This window comes from Gopherus evgoodei, chromosome 3, assembly GCF_007399415.2.
Source record: "Gopherus evgoodei ecotype Sinaloan lineage chromosome 3, rGopEvg1_v1.p, whole genome shotgun sequence".
NCBI classification, from domain to species: domain Eukaryota; kingdom Metazoa; phylum Chordata; order Testudines; family Testudinidae; genus Gopherus; species Gopherus evgoodei.
Genome location: NC_044324.1, coordinates 182,570,899 through 182,590,456, shown reverse-complemented (window position 1 = coordinate 182,590,456; position 19,558 = coordinate 182,570,899). Strand labels below are relative to the sequence as shown.

Genomic DNA, 19,558 nt, shown 5'->3' with positions numbered 1-19,558 from the left:
TATGGCCATTCCAAGAAACACACAGGTTTTTTGTTAATTCAAGCCTTAAATAGATTTAATACATCACAGATTAAAAATACTGCTTCTGGAAAAAATAAATCTGTGCAGGTATGTATGTTTGTTCTATTGCTATTAATTAGATATTCATCTACCTACATCTCCCTTCATATATAAAAGCAGAAACAGCTTACATCTAAAGCACACCAGTCCTGCATCATTGAAATAACATGTGCTAATTTCATCTGTAATGTAAATGCTGCTTCCCATTCTGGTTCCATTTCGATATGTTGTCCTACTTGACGACTTATTGGATCCATACCCTAAAAACCACAAAGAATCATACAGATGAACTGTTATTGAAACCCCCTACTGGTGCTAACATAAGACTAAGTGAGTAATGACTTATACAGTTTAAGCTTTCTGCTCATATCACAAAAGTATAGAAAAAATCTGGAGAGAAATCAAAGAGACAAATTTAATCCTATTTTTGACTTAGGAAGCATCTTGAATTGAAGACTGAGAGTCATGAATTCTCTCTACATAGGTCTTTAATTAAAAAGGAAAAACTTCTAAATACCAAATTCAGTTTGTTAAAGATCTTTCTAGGGATTTATTTTTTATTAAGTTTGTGGATCAAAATAATTTAAAATCCAAAAGGACATTCAAGTGTGGTCTGATGATGGAATGCCCTCAGCAAAAATGAATTTATTAAAAGGATGAACAAAAGCTAAAGTTTTCTGAGAGAAGCATACTATCCAGTCACTGAGCACTGGAGAGTGAGTGTTGTTTGGTCAGGCCTTTTTGCCCTACTAGTAGTTTGTCCTTATAAAAGCATCATTAGTCTCAAAATTATTTCCCTCTTTCTTCTCCAGTAATGATACTCTTAAGATATTGTGTCAATACAAACTCAAAATACTTAAAAAAGTCAGTACAACACGTAATGTATTAAAGGATCAAAAAACATTACAGTAGAGGATACCATCATGTGTGTATATTCATAAAGTTCCCTGGGACAAGGGCTTGGTTTCCCAATATGTTTGTACAGAGCTGAGTACACTTGGTAATGCTCAAGTAGCAAATATCTGTCACACTCACATATGGTAAAAGTTAGTTAAGACAGAGCAGTCTGACTTTGCTCACACATTTAAATGTGCACTGCCTCATTGTGTTATAGCATCAAATATATAAACTGGCACCCTTATTTTGATTCTTCCCCTTCTTTTCTCCCCCTCCCTACATACACAAAATGAAGTTAACGGATCCTTTACATACACAAAGTTTAGGATTATCTGTTGTGATTCTAACAGTGGTGTAATTCAACCAAACTGCACTGAAGTCAACAGATAAAGGAAATTATATTAATTTCCTGAGGATTACAAGTACTATGAAGTAACAATTTTATTAATGAAAAACAAAATGTGCTCTACATCTGACAATACTCATTTTACTAAGACTGTGAATTTTTTAAAAACTGACCATGACTTTTCTGATTCACATACCTGCATACACTTTAGTAACTCTAAGAAGGCATCAAACCCCTCTAAAAACTTTTGCCTCAAGTCATTTGTCCAATCAGCTGGCTTGCTTATCAATACATACCTGAATACAGTAGAAACAAATTTGTAAGTTAGTTTTAATCATTTTTTGAAGTACTCATTAATTTGATTAGTATTGAGATACTTACTTGAGATCCAAAATAAGGTTCTGAACCCGCCTGAATTTGAAAGCTTGAAGGGCAGTATATCGTTCAAACTGAAACCTGCCCTGGATGTCACGGTGCCTTAAGTGGTCCATAAAAGTTTTGATGATAGTGGTCATAAGATTTTCTTCTGTTATCAGCATTCGAGCCTATGCCAAAGTACATTAAAGTATGTTGCAATCAACAGACATTACTGACAGGAGAAAGAGGCTAAATTAATATTGCATTTTTACCAGTAAAATCTATGCCTTTTCAGCCAAACCATTTATATTGCTGGTGTTGCTCTATACTTTAACATTACTTTAAAATGATGTTCATAGGAGAAAATAAAAATCCATCTGCAAAACTATCTACTGCATACCCCCTGCCTATCATGCTGACCAATACTGTCACATTTCTTTGTCCTCTCCCATTCGTCTGAATCCACCTGTTGCCTCGTCTTGTACTTAGATTGTAAGATGTGATGGGGGTAAGGGTCATCTTTTTGTTCTGGGTTTGTAAGCACCAGGAACAATGGGGTCCTGGGGCAGAATTGGGACTTCTAGTCACTACAGTAAGAAAATAAATACCTCAAAAGATTTTCTACGATATTGCCAAAAAAATCAGTTCAATGTATTTGGGTATGAATGCTGAGGCTGCAAACAAAAGATCAGAAAGATATTCCTGCTTCCTCTTCATGGTTGTTTACTGGGTAAACTTTTCAGCACCTAGTCATTGATTAAGGGGTCTAAGTGCCATGGACTTCCAATGGAACTTGGGCTCCTACATCACAGAGGCCCTTTTGCAAATTTTGCCCACTACTTTTTTTTTTTTTGAGGACTTTCCATTCTTTCATTTAATTCACCAGTTTAAACATGTTTTTAAGTGCCCTGATAATTTACTACACTATACACAAAAAAGGCACTAAGTGATAAAAACTTAAACCAAAAATGCAGTCTAATTTAAGTGTGTGGTCATCTTGAAGGATTGGTCCCTAATTCAGCAAGGTAATTAGAAATATGCCTAACTTTAAGTCCATGAGCAATCCTACAGACTCCAAAACGATTATTCATGTGCTTAAAAGTCAGGCACATGCTTAAGTACCTTGCTGGATCAAGGCCATACAAAAGTACATGATTATATCGCATATACAATCAAGTGACTGTTGTACAAGAGCAATTTCAATAGGATTAGTAGTTAAGTTAAGTTAAGCCAATACATAATGGCCTTAGCTGGGGAAACGTGTTAGCAAAGAACCTGGAAATGAGACTGAGGCTTTTGACTCTAATCTAATTGATCTTATTTTTTAAAATATTATCTTTATACTTCAAAAAAAAAAAATTCTGTGTCTCGATTCTTATGGCTACAACTCTTACCTCTTTCACACTTCCTTTTAGGCTTCTCTCTCTCTGATAACACAACAATTTTTAAAAAATATATTTTATTTTGGGAACATGCTTTGAATAATTTAAATAAAAATTATGTTTTAAAGTATTTTACTAACATTATCTAGATAAGCCCCACCATACCAGCGCAAATGGTGGCGATACCATTTTACAGAAAAGCAAACTGAGTTTAAGTGGTATGCCCTAGCACACAGGGCAAGTCAGTGACAGAGCTAGGAAGAGAACCCTGATTTCCTGAATCAAGAGGTAAGAATTACCAGCTGACACCTTCAGCTCCTAGCAAACTGTTAAAAACAAAATCACAATTTACAACAGTTATCCTGAAATCAGTTAAGACACCTACCTAACTGCCATGATTTCCATACAGTCTCAGAAATTTAGATCTACCTTTAAGTTGATTCCAATTGGAAAACTTCCAACAGCATTCTTTTTAGAAACATTCTATGTAAGTCAGATTTTCTTTAATTTCCAAAGACGTCTTCATGAAGATAGAATCTCTGTTGAGTTCATCTACTCTTTTTAAGTATTCTTCACTTTTAAAAAATAATTTATGATATACAGACAGACATGTTTGTGTTAGAAAAAAAAGTTTTCAAAATTCTGCAAAAGGCAGTAGTTGATTTTTAATAGAAAACTTATTGTAATAGGTTGGTCTGTCCATTTTAGTTAAAAAGGAGTGTTCTCGGTTCACAGTCAAGGGGAACTAAGAGTCAGGAGAGACCTGCAAGGAGGTTCTCCTGTGGTAGAACCAGGATGGTAGTGGGCTGGGGAAGCCTATCAGGATTCAATCACAGACCAAAGATACTGTGGAGACCCTGCCCTAAGAGAAGAAAGTTTAAACCCAGGTCTTCCCAGAGAAGCCCAGAGGATGGAGTGAGATTGTCTGATGTCCTCAGGCACAGAGAGAACTGTGGAGCTATGAGAAAGATAGCCTGAAGGAAAGATAAATTGGAAGCCCCAAGGAAAGAAGAATTTGAACCTAGAAGGGCCAAAAGACCTACAGATTTATTCTGTGAGGATTTAATAAATCAGACCCCAAGACAGGGAACCTTGTGTGAACATTCCTGTCTGCATATAGGTAGAATGGAGAATCAAGAAGAGAACTGAGGTATGGTAGCTGCAGTGCCACACCACGGAGCTGTGTGCTCTGTAACCACACCCTACAACACCTAGCATGCATATTTGGCATAGTCAGAAGTTAAAACTACTGTATTTATTAAGTGTAATCTCTCTATATATATTCATTAATGAAAAAAAATTAAGAGATGTGTCCAAAACAAAAGAATAGGTCTATATACCCATGTACTCTGGGAAGTTCTGATACAGATTCAAAATTTAGCAGCATAGGTCCAACTCCACTTAGTAAACTGTACCTATATTTATAAACTACTAAGTAGTTTTCATAAAGCCAGCAGCACACTGATTTGCACAGTAGTACCACAAACGTTCAGAGAAATCTAGCAGTCTACAAACTTCAGATCTTAGTGCAGCTCCTAACAAAAAAAGGAGTTTCTTTTTTTAGTCTTTCGTACTTACAAGTGAAGGCACTGTGAATATCTGTACCGAGAGGTCAGCAATTGAGAACTCTCTGTCGTGGTCATCTTTCACATAATCACTCTGCAATCGCTCATAGTTCTATTAAGAAGGAGGCAAAAAAAGGCAAGGAGTGCCAACTATCAGTTTTTTAAAAAGGCAAGCACTACTCACCAGAGTAGGTACAGTGAAGAGTTGGACAGATAGAGCAGTCACCGACACTGCCCGCTCGTGATCATCCTCCATAAAATCTCTCTGCAACTGCCGGTAATTCTAAACAACAAGGGGGAAATTCACCTCTAATCCACACTGACCTGATGTTTGCTTTAAATTCAATGTCTGTACTGGGGGTATTCAAACTAGGATAGACAGTGGTACTGAGCCATCATTAAGAGGAAACCTTGCAGAGTGGGATGACAATTTACCAGCCCATGTGTAACCCAAACACCTTCTGGGTGTGGTGTTCTGTCCCATCTAGTGGCACTGAGACCACAGAGAGAAAGATATTATGAGTCTGCTCTACTGCCTTTGCTAACAGTCTGTCAGCGTTACACATGCATAAAATCTACTCACCCATTCTAATTATCACTATGAAGACTAATAATATTTTACTTACTAATTAAAAATAAGTTATTTGTTTGAGGCAAGAGTGAGCAGAATCTCAAAAATTAGTTATTGCAAGAAATATTATTAAGTGTAGTTGACTTTCAGAGGTCACTTATGGGTAGCACTACCAACAATGGTTAATGACTGGTTCTCAAGTAATGGGACCCTAGATGGTTGGTCTGGAAGGATACAACATCAGAGGTGATGCATTCTGTGTTAGAGATGATCTAACAACTGCATTAGATTGGGAACCCAAAAGACCTATTTTCTTGACAAGTGGTAAGGTACTATGATAACTAAGTTTCTGAACACAGAAGGAAATCAATAGAAGTTCTCATTTAAAGAGCTTCACCTATCAAAAAAACAAAAAACAAACAATCCCAACCAATATTACCTAACTGGGTATCATTGGTTTTGTATGTTCTACTTGAAACTGTTTTCTAGGCTATATTTTGAAGCATTTTCCATTCATCGTAAGAAAGTTACTTACTCTTGCGAACCGGATAGCAAAAAGTTTCTTGTACTTCAAATCCATAAGTAGACTGCTCATGAATAACTGATGGTACACGCTTCTAGCTCCTGTTAAGAAAAGTTACATATTATTTTGCCATTATTGACTATCAGATTATTATAGAAGCAATTGTAATGGTAGCCTCGTAAAGAAAGAAGAAACTCTGCCCTCCAATCCAGAGGGAAGAGTGCTTTGATAACATTTGGCAGTTGGTAGAAAATGGAGAGGGAAAAGCTTCAGGTCCCCCCCAAAAGTACTTTTCCTGTAGGGTTATTTCTTCTCCCCTACATTTTTCAGCACCATTAAGGACAGAGTCAACTGTTGCAAGGAAATACAAAAAACAGTAACTCAGGATTTGTCAGGTAATAGTTCTGAACTAGCTCCTTCTTAGGTTTTAAAATACATGTTTTTGTTATTTTTACTATTTCTCCACATATATTCTGCCACTAATTAACTTAATAGTTTTTAAACACAAAATCTTTATAGATCAGTTTTAAACCAAATACTAATAATTAAACACTTTAAACTGTTTAATGTGAAATTATTATAGATATTTGTTCCCCCTGAAAATTGGCAAATAGTTCCAAAAGTTACAACAGAAATCTGAACTTTCATTCTATCGCCTGTTTACATGTGAGATTCTGCAATGACAAAAAAAAACAAAACACTCTGGTAAAGAGAAGGGGTGGTCAATTATCGTGCCTCATAAGCTTCAAGAATACTGAAGTTTGCAGCCAAAAACAGAAAATTCTGAAGACAAGGAAAATACTCAAACACACAAAATACAACTATTAGAAAAATCAGGAAAAGTACAGGTAGGGTCACTCTTCCCATGCTACATGCAACCCTAACTCTTCCCATTTGCCTACTGGAACCATTAGAATGGGAATCAGTTTACAGTGTTATATGTTTCCTTGACATTTGGAGGTCAGCAGAAGGATGAAAGAAAGCAGTATGGGAGAAACTTTCAAGTGTACTTAAACCCCTGCTCTAATGAGTCCCTCACACAGAGTCTGCATCACATTACCTTCATTTAGTTGAAGGGCTTGTCTACACTGCTCTGCAGTTTGGACCATAACGGTGTGAACAGTGCACAAAGCACTTCACTGTAACTCCCTCATATGAGTGCTGCAGACATAATCTAAAAGGTTCCTAGTTCACATTAACATATAATAATCATCAGCCTAATTCCTCTGTGAGGTAGGTCAGTGTCATTATCTCCATTTTGCAGGTGGGGAAACTGAGGCAAGGAAGGGTAAAGCCACTTGACCAAGGACCAGGGGCAGCTCTAGACACCAGCTAAACAAGGTGCATAGGACAGCAAAATATATGGGGCGGCATAATGCTGGGGCCCCAGCTCATACCTGAAGCAGCATTCCGGGCTGGACCTTGACCACCCAGGAGGGCGGTAACCAGTCTGTTGTTCTGCCGCAGGGTGCAGCAGAGCAGGGAGCCAGCTAAGTGGGGAACGTGTCCCCAATGCTCTCCCATGGGCAGCGGCCACCCCTCATCCCTCAGGCGAGAGCTAGTAGCGCGGCCCTGCCCTGGCTGCAGAGGACAGGCCGTTTCTCCTTGGCTTGTCCCTGCCGTTGCAAGCCAAGGAGCGGCCCGTCCTCTGCAGCCGGGGCAGGGCCACACTACTGGCTCCCCCCTGGGAGAGTGGGGGGTGGCTGCTGACTGCAGGAGAGCGGCGGGAGCCGGTAGTGCAGCCCTTTCCCGGCTGCAGAGGACAGGCCACTTCTCCTCAGTTTGTCCCTGCCGCTCTCTCGCAGTCAGCTGCCACTCCCCAGGTGGGAGCCAGTAACGCGGCCCTGCTCCAGCTGCAGAGAACGGGAGGAACATGGCACCTGGGCAGGCCGCTCCTCCTCAGCTTGTCCCTACCTCTGACTTCTCCTCCTCCTCTCTGCATCGCCTCCTGCCAGGGGAGGGGAGCACAGCGGCAACCCAGGCTGAGCCGAGCTCATGCCAGGGCCAAGGCGAAGATCAAGGACGAGTGGGGCTGGGATCCAGCAGCAGCCCCAACCCCTGGCCCTGGGAGCGGCGGTGATGGGAGATGACTCCACCTTGGGCCAGATCGGCAGCAAAGTAAGAGTTGGGCCAGGTAGGAGGGTTTTGTTAAAATTAAATGTTAAAATTATACTAGTAGGAAATTGTTTTATTTCACTAACTACAAATTCTCTGTTTTCATTTTTATTTTTTTTAATTTTAAACAGTCAAAACAAAACTTCAAAGTGCAAATGTGTAAAAGCCAAAAATAAAAAAGCCCGGAGGGGAGGAGGGCAGCCAAAAAATTTTTGTGCTTGAGGCAGCAAAAAACCTAGAGCCAGCCCTGCCAAGGACACTCAAGAAGTCAATGGCAGAACTGGAATTAGAACCCAGAAGTCCTGGCTAGGTACCATTTAATTCGCACCTGCAGAGTCCACATGGGAGAGAGTTACAGAGCAGCACGTTAGTGCACACTGCTGTTCATATCCACACAGTCTGGACTAAGGGGCAGCGACACACAGCCTTAGGGTAGGTCTACACTACAATTAGACACCTGCAGCTGACCCATGCCAGCTAGCTCTGGCTCAGGCTAAGATGCTATTTAATTGTGGTGTAGATATTTGGCAAGGGGCTACAGTCTGAGCATTTGGACCCTCTTACCTCACAGTGTCCTAGAGCTTGGGCTCCTCCCAAGCACCAATGTCTACCTTGCAATTAGACAGCCCCTTACCCTGAGTCAGCTGCCACAGGCCAGCTGTAGGTTTTTAATTAAAGTGTAAATATACACTAAGTGCCTAGGGAGATGTCTGCCAATTCCTTCTACTACTCCTCAGACCAACGTTGAGCACAGAGCACAGTGAGGGTACCTGGAAATATCAATACCACATAGATCTGGAGTTGCGGAGGCATCAAGAAAGCGGCATGTGTTTGGGATTGGTAACGTTCTGTTATATTCCCATTCAATGCCACGGGACAAACTATGTATTTCCTGGTTTTCTAATGTTTGTTTCAAATGTCATTTTAAAAACAGGTCATTCTGGAGGGATGGAGAGGGGCTGTATCTCAGGATACCCTAGACCAAAGGACTCAAAATTTGGATCAGTTTCTACCACACTCCATGAACTGACAACAATTTTCAGGCCAATCATATTAAACCTGTGGATTTTAAAGCACTTTGGAATAGCAGCACAGGAGACTTACAGGTGTGTGAACTGCTTCAGTCATTTCCATAGGGTGTTCTCGGCTCAATGGGTTTGAATACAGCCTGAAACAACAACTCTGCATCTGTCTGTCTTTATACAGAACTAGCAAATTTTAAACATTAGACCATTTTGGAGGAATGTGCCTCTGTATCAGAAACCCAAAGGACTGCATATTTGTGCTACTGTCTCTACTCTGGGCCTTCAACTGGCATAGCAATTTTCAGGTCAATATGTATACACCCATAAATTTTACAACCCTAGTAGTCTGTTCTAAACAGAAAGCTCTACTTCATCTTGAATATAGTGCTGAAAGGGTCATCCTGTAATTTCACAATTCAGCACAATCTAAATTTGGGATGAGTTGAAACACAGTATATCTGTAAACAGGCAATTGCATCTATAATAGATGGCAATAAAAACTGCCTAAAACATGAACAGATACAACAAAATAAAGTGGTCACCAGAGCGCTTTCTATTGGCACATACGAAGTTATTTTCTTTAAAGAGAAAAAAAAAGTGGGGTCAACTCACCTTTCCACAGTTTAGAATCAGACAGCATTAGTTTATCAACAAGAGAAGAATTTTCACCATCTGGTCCCTCCTGTAAACCAACCTGACACAATATTCGACGAAGGCCATCTTAACAAAAACAAATCAGGGAATAAATATACATAACTTATTTAACATTAAAAAGTTACTTTTTAACATGTATGTAACATAATGGAAGTTTACATAATATACTGTGTGTGTGTGTGTGTGTGTGTGTGTGTGTGTGTGTGTGTGTGTGTGTGTGTGTGTGTGTGTGTGTGTGTGTGTTAATCTCACCAAGCAAAAATAATCGAGCCTAAAATATAGCGTCCACTTCATTTTGCTTTTGAACTGTCCTCTCATAATAAGAGCTTATTCTGCGGGAAGGGGAGAGCCAGGGCAGGCGCATATCTACTATAAACTGCTCATGGCCACACTCAAAGTGAATAAGGCAGAGGATTAAAGGCCTGTTGGAGCAGTGGACATAAAAACACTGGTTCCTACTTCCCAGGTGTTTTAGTCAGTGGCTTTCTAATCTACAGGAACCAACTGACCATATCCTCTTTGTTCACCTAGTCCAGCCATGATTCTATTTCTCCACTCCTGTACAAGGAGGTTAGTGTGCTTTCAGCAGGATGAGCAGAAGACTCCAATGTCTGGCCTCCCATGCAGCAAAACTATTGCATTTCTGCCTACAGATGGCTGCACTGGAAATTAGGAGGGACAATTATTTTTCCCTTTAATAAAATATCCAGTTACATTGAAAGACTACCATACTAAGGATGGGATTTTTCAATGTGCATAAATTCCGCTTTTAAAAAAAATCCCACCCTAAATTTATGTACTTCTGCTCCTAGATACCAAGATAATAAATCTGTATCTGAGCAGATACCTGATTAAATCTCCTGACTCCTTATCCCAGGCTTAATGAGCATACATTTTTCCTCTCCTGAGGAAGTTAACTAGTAAAAGCAAATTGTTTCAAGAACTGTTTGCATATAAACTGTTATTTTGACAAGTTATGAGCCAAAATATTTGAACTCAGGTGTCTAAAATTAGGTTCCTTAAGCCATTTAGACAGATAAATGATTCATTTTCAGAAGCTCTGAGCACTCTCAAATCCCAGTGAAATCAAGGGCTCAGCAGCTTTGAAAAAAAATCAGTCCATCTTAATTTAGCTGCATAAATGTAGTTCTAGGAGACTAATTTTAAACACCTGGGTCTGAAAATGGTTGTGTTTTATCCTGAAAGAGACCATTTGAAGTGATAAAAAGGAAGATGCAAAGGAAACTAGGTTCTTTATCAGTTCAATGGATGAAGAACATTACAAAAATGGCTACCTACACCATTTTAAACAAACTTTTTCACTTTGTGTTTTTTATACAATGCCCCACACCCAGCAGCTGATGAATAAATACACGTTAGAAATAGCTCATGAAGACTACATGCTTCCAATCTTTCAAAACCTGGAGATGGACAAACCTATTAAGTCATCTAGTTTATCTTTGTGACAATACAGGACCATGCACTATAAATTTACCAATAGCTTCCACTTATTTTGTTGAGAGTTTATTCACAGGTTAACATATCTCACTATTGGAGAACTTAATGAATATAAAGAAACACTCTTAATTTAATGCCATTAATTTTATGGCCTTCTCCTTTTATAATACTATATACATCCAAATTCTGGAATCTGCACCAATCCCATGCAACCAGGCTTGGCGCACAAGTGGGGTTTTGAGTAGAAAGCTTTAGAAGTATATCGCCAAATGCCATTTTATTATAATTGGCTGAATTATAAAACAAAGTTTCTCTATGTATGTGAATGCACAGGATATAAACAAAAACCCATTCTCCAAAAGATGTTTTCTAATAATGGATTTTCATAGGGGAAAAAATCTAATAATCAGTGTACAGACAATTTTAGCAATGAGAACCAGCAAATTTTCCTTTTACTTTACTGATGGGAAAGGGGAATTTAGAGGATTAAAACCTGGAAATTCAATTAATCTCTTATGGGAAAAAAGCTGCAATGGATATTTGCCAACAAAAGAATCCCATGATTTATTTCCAGAAAGATTAGCCCCTAATCCTCCTCTTCTGTGGGTCTTTGGGAAGGATAGTAATTATGACACAATGTATGCTGTTGCTCACAATCTACTCAAAAAGCAACAGTTTAATACTGTTTCCAAACAAAAGAAACAAACTCTATCACCCTAAAATAATAAGTTCCAAGATTGAAGTTTACACTTCCGTTTGTGAATTGATCACACTGATAGCAATAATCACTACACATGTACTTTCCCAAAGCAGAATTCTAAGACCTAGTCCTATTGGATCACTGAGCATGGAGAGAGCCCTACAAATCTGCAGATATCCACTTGATATCCGCGGACCATTTTTGCAGCTTGCTGATCTGATGTGGATATAAATTTTGTATCTATGCAGGGCTCTAAGCATGGAACTCAGTGGATGTGCAGAACCCTGTAAATTTAATAAGAGCTGTGCACAGGTCAGCAGCGCTAATGGATATAAATAGAGTTTATTTTTTCCTGTCCTTACAGAAATTTTTTTCAAATGTTACATTTTTTTATATCTAGGGCAAACAGTTTGGATTTGGATTTTAAAAAGGAGACTGTACTTTTTGTCCAAACCTGGTGAACAGTTATAAAAGCCAAAACTCTTCTCTATTATCTTATTCCTAGAGGGAGTTCATCAGAAACAAATCTCAAAAATTCCTGCATTTAAAAAGCAACAACTGTCTCCTCCAAAAACACAAACTAAAAGTTTCCTAGATATTTCTTCTTTAAGCAACATATGAAATGCACTTCAAAGTAAAAAAAAAAAGTCTATGTAATTGGAGAAAAAAGACAAGGGTGGCAGAAAGATACAAAAACACTGCAATAAGAAATCCATTCACAACAAATTATTATTAAATCACAAACATGCTTTCTGCAACTAAATCAAAAATAGTTTTTTAGAAAGGACAGGGATTAAATAGTGCTATATTTTTAATAGAATTATTTTATTGCCCAAGCCACGTTTAGCAGTTGAGGATGGAATCAAAAGGATAACATGGTCACCAATAGACAAGGTTAGAAATTATCAGAGTGGTGGGCTCAAAGGAACATTTCAGAAATATGAAACCTACTTAGATACTAGAATCTTTAGGGCAATTTCCCCATTTGCTATTCAATATGTTGTTTCAGTTGTGCTTCTATAACCACATATATTTTGCAAAAAGGACTTTCCAGTCCTACATAAGGTTAATATGGGTCTCAGGAGACTGCTGCACAACATGATTTGCTTCAAATTCCTTTTTAAAATTTTACAGCAGGTTGACCAACATCCAACTAAAAGGAATAAAGCTGACAGATGACACTTTTCCCTTTCTATGTCCTATTGAAGGAGTCCGATTATGACAGGTTGTTCAGCACAATGATCATGGGAGGGGAGTGACCTTTTCATTTAATGTGCAGCTATAACAATCCCCCCCACTGTGGATGCACATTAAACTCCTAGCATTCCATTTGTTCATTCTTATATTGGGAAAGATGAGGAATAAGAACTCCACCACACTGTCCAATAAAAGGTGACTAGACAGTTTATTTTCAAAAGGAAAAGAAGAACTATATGTTTGCTAGTTTATTGTTGGTTTATTCAGGAGTTTGCATCCCATTATGTAAATACCAGAATAAGCTTTCAGCTTCATGCACTGACAATGGCTTGACATTCATTTCACAAAATACGAAGGCCCAGATCATTACTCCTAGATGGGTGGACAGAGTAGACCTTCATATGTGGCTCTCCTTCTGCCAATGCAGGATTGGGGCTCAATCACCTCTGCAGCACATTTCTCCCCTCCTTCCTTCAGACCCTGTGAAAGGTGCTCAACGGATCTGAGGCTTGCACAAATTGGTGGGCAGAATCTGGATGGGCCGGGAGCAGGAAGATAAAGGCCAAAGATGACCATTTTTAAATTTTTAACTCCCATTTCATAAGATGACACCTCAGAGAGTACAATAGTGCATTTCCGAGGTGCTTAAATCATTCAGCAAAGTAACTACAAGATAACTATGTCCTATTTCCTACCAATATATAGAGTTCAGAAATTAGGATGCAAGCATATTATTCTCACTGGCAATTATACAATTTTTTTTCCTTCTGAATCATAAAAAGGTTTAATTTAGTCACTTATGGGCACAAAACTGTAAGTACAATGTGGCATCTGCAATTATTTGACCCTCACTTTCACTCAGATGTTTACGTCATTTATATGCAGGTGCAATCTGGTACTTGGACTTTTAAGTGGCTAGCACAATTAATTGCGCCACAAAACTGAGCCCACAAAAAAGGAGATACAGATAATGCCAGGTTGAAAGTTTTGCCTGAAAATCAGAATAAACATTCCTCGAAACTGTATATCCCATTTGCCTCTCCATTAGTTCATACTCACAATAAACCCAGATATATAGTACATGCAGTATATTACCAAACACATGCACTATCACTACCCAGTCAGAAAACTTTGTTTTATGAATTTTATATATTAAATTATATGAAAATGAACTATATGTCCAATCATTCAAACTAATGCACAATTAGATATGGTAACGTATACATGATACCAAGCTGGAAGGGGTTGAAAGTGCTTTGGAAGATAGGATTAAAATTCAAAATGATCTGGACAAACTGGAGAAATGGGTTGAAGTTAATAGGATGAAATTCAGTAAGGACAAATGCAAAGTATTCCACTTACGAAGGAAAAATCAGTTGCACATACAAAATGGGAAATGACTGTGAAGGAGAACTGCAGAAAGGGATCTGGGGGTTATAGTGGACCACAAGCTAAATATGAGTCATCAGCGTAACACTGTTGCAAAAAAAAGCAAACACCATTCTGGGATGTATTAGCAGGAGTGTTCTTAGCAAGAGACAAGAAATAATTCTTCTGTTCTACTCCACGCTGATTAGGCCTCAGCTGGAGTATTGCGTCCAGTTCTGGATGCCATATTTCAGGAAAGATGTGGACAAATTGGAGAGAGCCCAGAGAAGAGCAACAAAAATAATTAAAGGTCTAAGAAAATATGACCTATGAGGGAAGATTGAAAAAACTGGGTTTGTTTAGTCTAGAAAAGAGAAGACAGAGGGGACATGATAACAGTTTTCAAGTACATAAAAGGCTGTTACAAGGAGGAGGGAGAAAAATTGTTCTTCTAACCACCGAGGATAGGACAAGAAGCAATGGGCTTAAATTGCAGCAAGGGAGATTTAGGTTGAACATCAGAAAAACATACCTGTCAGGGTGGTTAAGCCCTGGAATAAACTGCCTAGGAAGGATGTAGACTCTTCATCATAGGAGGTTTTTAAGAGCAGGTTAGACAAACACCTGTCAAGGATGGTCTAGATAATACTTAGTCCTGCCATGATCGCCAGGGACTAGACTAGATGACCTCTCGAGGTCCCTTCCAGGCTTATGATTCTATGATGTTGCAGGTGATGGCATAAACACTATGCTAATAACTCTAGAGAATTTTTGGACATACACAGCACAAAACAATAGTTTTAAGTGGGGTTATATCTGTATTTCGATAACCATGCCAAAGCCCCTCCCTCTTAATCCACTTCTGTTCCTTTACAGTTGGCTAAGACATAGGTTACATCTACATGGCCCCACAGTTCAGACTATGGGGATGTGAACTGCAGCACATGCTAGGAAGCTGCACTGTAACTTCCCAGGGTTGCCATTGCAGGCATGAAATTAAAGGTACCAAGTTCACAATAACAGAGTCCTCTTTAAACAGGACCATGGTGCCATGTAAATCACACAGATGGAACCAAATCAAAAGTTAGGCTCCTAGTTCATTAATAAGCTATATTTCCCTACTTCCATTTCCCTGGCCACAACCATAAGAATGCTGTTGTATGAGAGGGAAGAGAGCCCTTCATCTAGAATTCACAAGATACTCCCCATGAAATGAGACTGCATACATTGATTCCCTCCTTCTACAGAGGGAATCTCCTTCTGAACATCCGTTCAGTGCTTCATTGGCTCACTTCCTCCCTCACATTCCTTGGATTTGAGAACATTAAGTACACTTCTGCTGTTCTAGTTACACTGTGACAGATATGAAACAATCAGGTCTCATTAAATTAAAAAAGGAGCATTATTCACATCTCTTCAAGGTGCCCATGTTTTAATTTATTTCATTCATTTAAAAGTGATGAAGGGCTGAGGGCTACGCTGTTAGCACACACCACTCAACAGCAATTCTCAGACTGTTTCTGCTCAGTTCCACCAATTTTAGTATGGTGAATACATAAAGCACTTTCATATGGGAGGCAGGATTTGGGGAGCACGAATCCATGGGTGGACAATAGGATGAAGTGTGTCAAAAGTTATTAATGGGGTAGTCTAACATGTTCTGTATTTGAGGTAAGCTGTTTTAATATAGAAAATATTATTGTTAACATTAAGTTAGCCTCTAAATAATCCTCTAGTGTATAGCAGAAGTGTTTGAATTTGCCTACCTGAATAACCAATAACGTTGCCAAGCCAAGTCAGGAGCTTCAAACCAAAGCTCTGATGGGCAACAATAGATGAATGCATAACCTGAACCTTCAGTGGCTTTGTCTGGCGACTGGTATTTCTCTTGAGAAAAATAAAGAGGAGGAGGAAACTTAGTTAAAAGTGAATATCAGGAAAAACAAATTTTGTTGTAGAGAAACACACAGCATTCTATATACTAAATTAAAACATTTGATCACAGAAATTAAAATGGAGACCTATTATTAATAGGCAACCTATAATAGTTCTTCCACATCCAGCACAGGATTATTTCCAATAATACATCAACCAGGAAAACTGTCAATTTTATTCTTAAATTTTTTAGCTGAAAAAAAAATCCAGTATAATTCCAGTTTTCTGAATTCCCTTGATATTCATAGTGTGTTCTCCCTTCCCCCACCCATGTTAGGCCTATATCAGTTAATAGCAATTCCAATTAGCAGAACCCCGGTTAACCAGACATTTTGAATATCCCCCAGGCCATTCAGATAAATAGGAGTGCACTTTATAATTTTCTGATTGAGCACTGAAACAGTATAACAGTTTGTTATAAAAATTTTCAATAAAAAATAAGATGTTTTGAAGGGTCATTTGGCCAGGTCAAAAACCAGCACCCAACATGCTTAGCTGCCCCTTCTCACCACCTTTCCTCTCCTCCTTGGCACACATCTAATACCTGCCTCTTACTGATAAGCACCCTCTTGAAAAACCTCAGGCAGAAAGTAACAAAGCGAGCTCCCTCCAGAGCAAATGCATAAGAGTGACACAGCAGCTGATTACCAAGAAAATAGTGAAACTAATCATCCACAAAGTAAATGCACTGAAATTAAAGAAATATATTTCCTCTTTGATCTCTTACTGTGCTACTAATCTTTGGGATTACTTGTAATAACAATAGGTAAAGATAACGGATATGAAAATGCAATTTTCAAGTTGATGGTGTCCCTTCAACTAAATACAATGCCAAATTTTGAGAAGTAATTATATGTGTTTCTGGAACCTAAACAAGCATGCAGCATGCAAGCCTGTTCACATTGATATGAAATTATATTTTTTCCAAAATACTTCAATACTTGAAAGATAGTCACTTCAGTTAGTAGAACTGAATGAAAACCAAAATCGTCTAATACTATACATACAATAAAGTGTCTCACACAGGTAAATCACTTGAAAAGCTCTGATGGTAAACACATTTCCCTATGAATAAATTCGCTCGTTTTCCTTACATTATTCAACTTTTATCTTTATAGCTTAAGTACATTTTCACTTTTACAATTTTAGTTTTAACAGTTAACTATTTCAGTGACTTATGCTTTCACTGATAAAGTTAATTTTTTACCATAGTAACATGCACAACAAATTCAGTTCCTTGACTTCATTGCTGTTAACTGATAAAATGTAAGATTCCAGGATAGCTTAAGCACTTTATACGTTACTTTTACTTGTATGATCTGATGTGTAGTCTCAAAACTACTGTGATATATACCATGTATTTTAATGAGAATTCCCCACAACTTCACTGGAAAGCGCTGCTTTAAAAAGTGATGTGAATACACCTCTACCCTGACATAATGCGGTTCTGTTATAGGTGAGACCATGTTATATCAAACTTGCTTTGCCCCCCCCATTCCTTGTCCCCAACCTCCCTCTCCAGAGACCCTCATCCCTAATCACACCCAGGATCCCACCCCCTACCCAACCCCCGTTCCCTGACTGCTCCAACCCCTATTCACCCCTCCCCACCTCGACAGGCACTCACCTGCAGAGGCAGGAAGCGGAGCAGCTCGGCCTCAGCCTGCTCCACCCTGCCAGCTCCCAGTCACAGCACTCCACTTACCGCCATCGGTGAGTATGGAGAGGTTGGGGAAAGGATGCCCCGCCGCACTCACCTGCAGTGGGAAGCGGAGAGACGTGGCCCCAGTCTGCTCCACTGTCCTTGCCGTGGCCCCAGCAGTGTCGCTGAGGGGCAGCTGGTGAAAGGTCCTGCATTCACCTGTGGCGGGAAGCGGAGTGCCATGACTAGGAGCTGGCAGAGTGGAGCTGGCTGGGGCTGGGCTGCTCTGCTTCCTGCCACCCGTAAGTGCGGGGAGGTTGGGGAAAGGACGCCCTTCGCACTCACCAGTGGCAGGAAGCAGAGCGACACAGGCCCAGCCTGCTGCACTCTGCCACCTCCCGACTGCGGCGCTCCGCTTCCTGCTGCAGGTGAGTGCAGGGAGATTGGGGAAAAGGATGCCCCTGTACTCACCTGTGGTGGGAAGCGGAGCGCTGCAGCTGGGAGCTGGTGGAGTGGAACGGGCTGGGGCCAGGCTGCTCCACTTCCACCGCTGCTGGTGAGTGCGGGTAGGATCCCTTCCCCCGAGTGACACGGCTGGGGCCACTAATCCCCTGGGCCACTCTGGGACTGTAGGGCCCCCAAAAGTGCCCTCCCAAAGCTCCTGCCCCCCAGACCCTGCAGGGGGGAGCCTCTGACCGCCCTCGAGACTCTCTGCAGCTTATCAAACCCCTCAGCCCAGGCCTGGCCCTACACCCTTAAAACGCTGCTCGAGGGAGCGTGTCAGAGCTTTACCGTGTTGTATGCGAACCCACGTTCTATCGGGTCATGTTATACCGGGGTAGAGGTGTATTTCCACAGTAAGAACTCTGCTCCAATCTGGAAGCATGAAGATTTTCCCAGTTCCTTAAATCAACTACAAAAAGACATTTGTGTAACACACTTAATCTTAGAGATTGGAACTATTTTTCTCTTTTCTTTAGAAAGCAATATTTGTTAACATTACTCCAAAATAGTATTTGCAAACTTGTATTCAGTTTAATTTAAAATTTAAAAATTTCTAGATGTTAAATAAGGCACAGGCTACAATGTATACACTAAGAGAATCACTGATGCCTCATGGGTAAATATTATGCATTTTCTGATTCTAAAGTTTGAAAAAGAACAAGCATAAATGTATAAGACATAAACCGCTATTATTCATGACACTTGCATTAAAAAACCCAGGGTTCTTTGCTGCTTATGAATATATTCTTCTGAGGCTTATTCCCAACCTGAAGTCATCCCTTCTGACAACAGCTAGTTGAATGTGATCACAGAGTATTGGTATTTCAAGTAAGGAATAATTAAGAGTAGACGAACTAAGTAACAAAAATTCTTCTTTCATGCAAGTGTACCTAAAACCAAGAAACTGAAGAAAAAAAAGCCATTAAGAAAAGGAGAAGTTTGTAAATATGAGAATTCCCATGAGACATTTTCCGCTCTTCAACAGTGAAATAAGAACATTATTCCATATGCTGATTAAGTATTGAGAATTGCAGAGGTGGAAATATGATTTGTCAAAACTACCCTAGACCTACCCTAGACCTTGTTTCTGGAAGTGTACTGGTATGAGGATTAGGCCACAGAAAGAGGAGAGAAAGTATAGACAGGTATTGTATTGACACCTTCAACCTCCACCACAGAGTTATTAGTTAAAATTAATATTTTGCACATAAAATATCAAAATAGTACATGATATTTCAAAACTGTGCTGTACTAAGCAT

At 39.5% G+C, this 19,558-nt stretch overlaps 1 protein-coding gene across 3 annotated transcripts in view; it reads right to left on the bottom strand.

The window, feature by feature from the left end:
• The window catches only part of UBR2 (ubiquitin protein ligase E3 component n-recognin 2), a 119,511-nt gene that overhangs the window by 77,860 nt on the left and 22,093 nt on the right, over positions 1-19,558 (bottom strand). For 2 of the 3 annotated variants that reach the window (XM_030557627.1, XM_030557629.1), the window contains 7 exons: positions 15,985-16,105; positions 9,454-9,561; positions 5,714-5,802; positions 4,621-4,719; positions 1,685-1,848; positions 1,500-1,599; positions 192-320 (listed from right to left, as the gene is read on the bottom strand). In XM_030557627.1, coding sequence (XP_030413487.1) covers positions 192-320; positions 1,500-1,599; positions 1,685-1,848; positions 4,621-4,719; positions 5,714-5,802; positions 9,454-9,561; positions 15,985-16,105 — 810 coding nt within the window. Of the gene's footprint in view, positions 1-191; positions 321-1,499; positions 1,600-1,684; positions 1,849-4,620; positions 4,720-4,791; positions 4,891-5,713; positions 5,803-9,453; positions 9,562-15,984; positions 16,106-19,558 lie in introns of all 3 variants that reach the window. The other variant, XM_030557628.1, reaches the window with a different exon arrangement.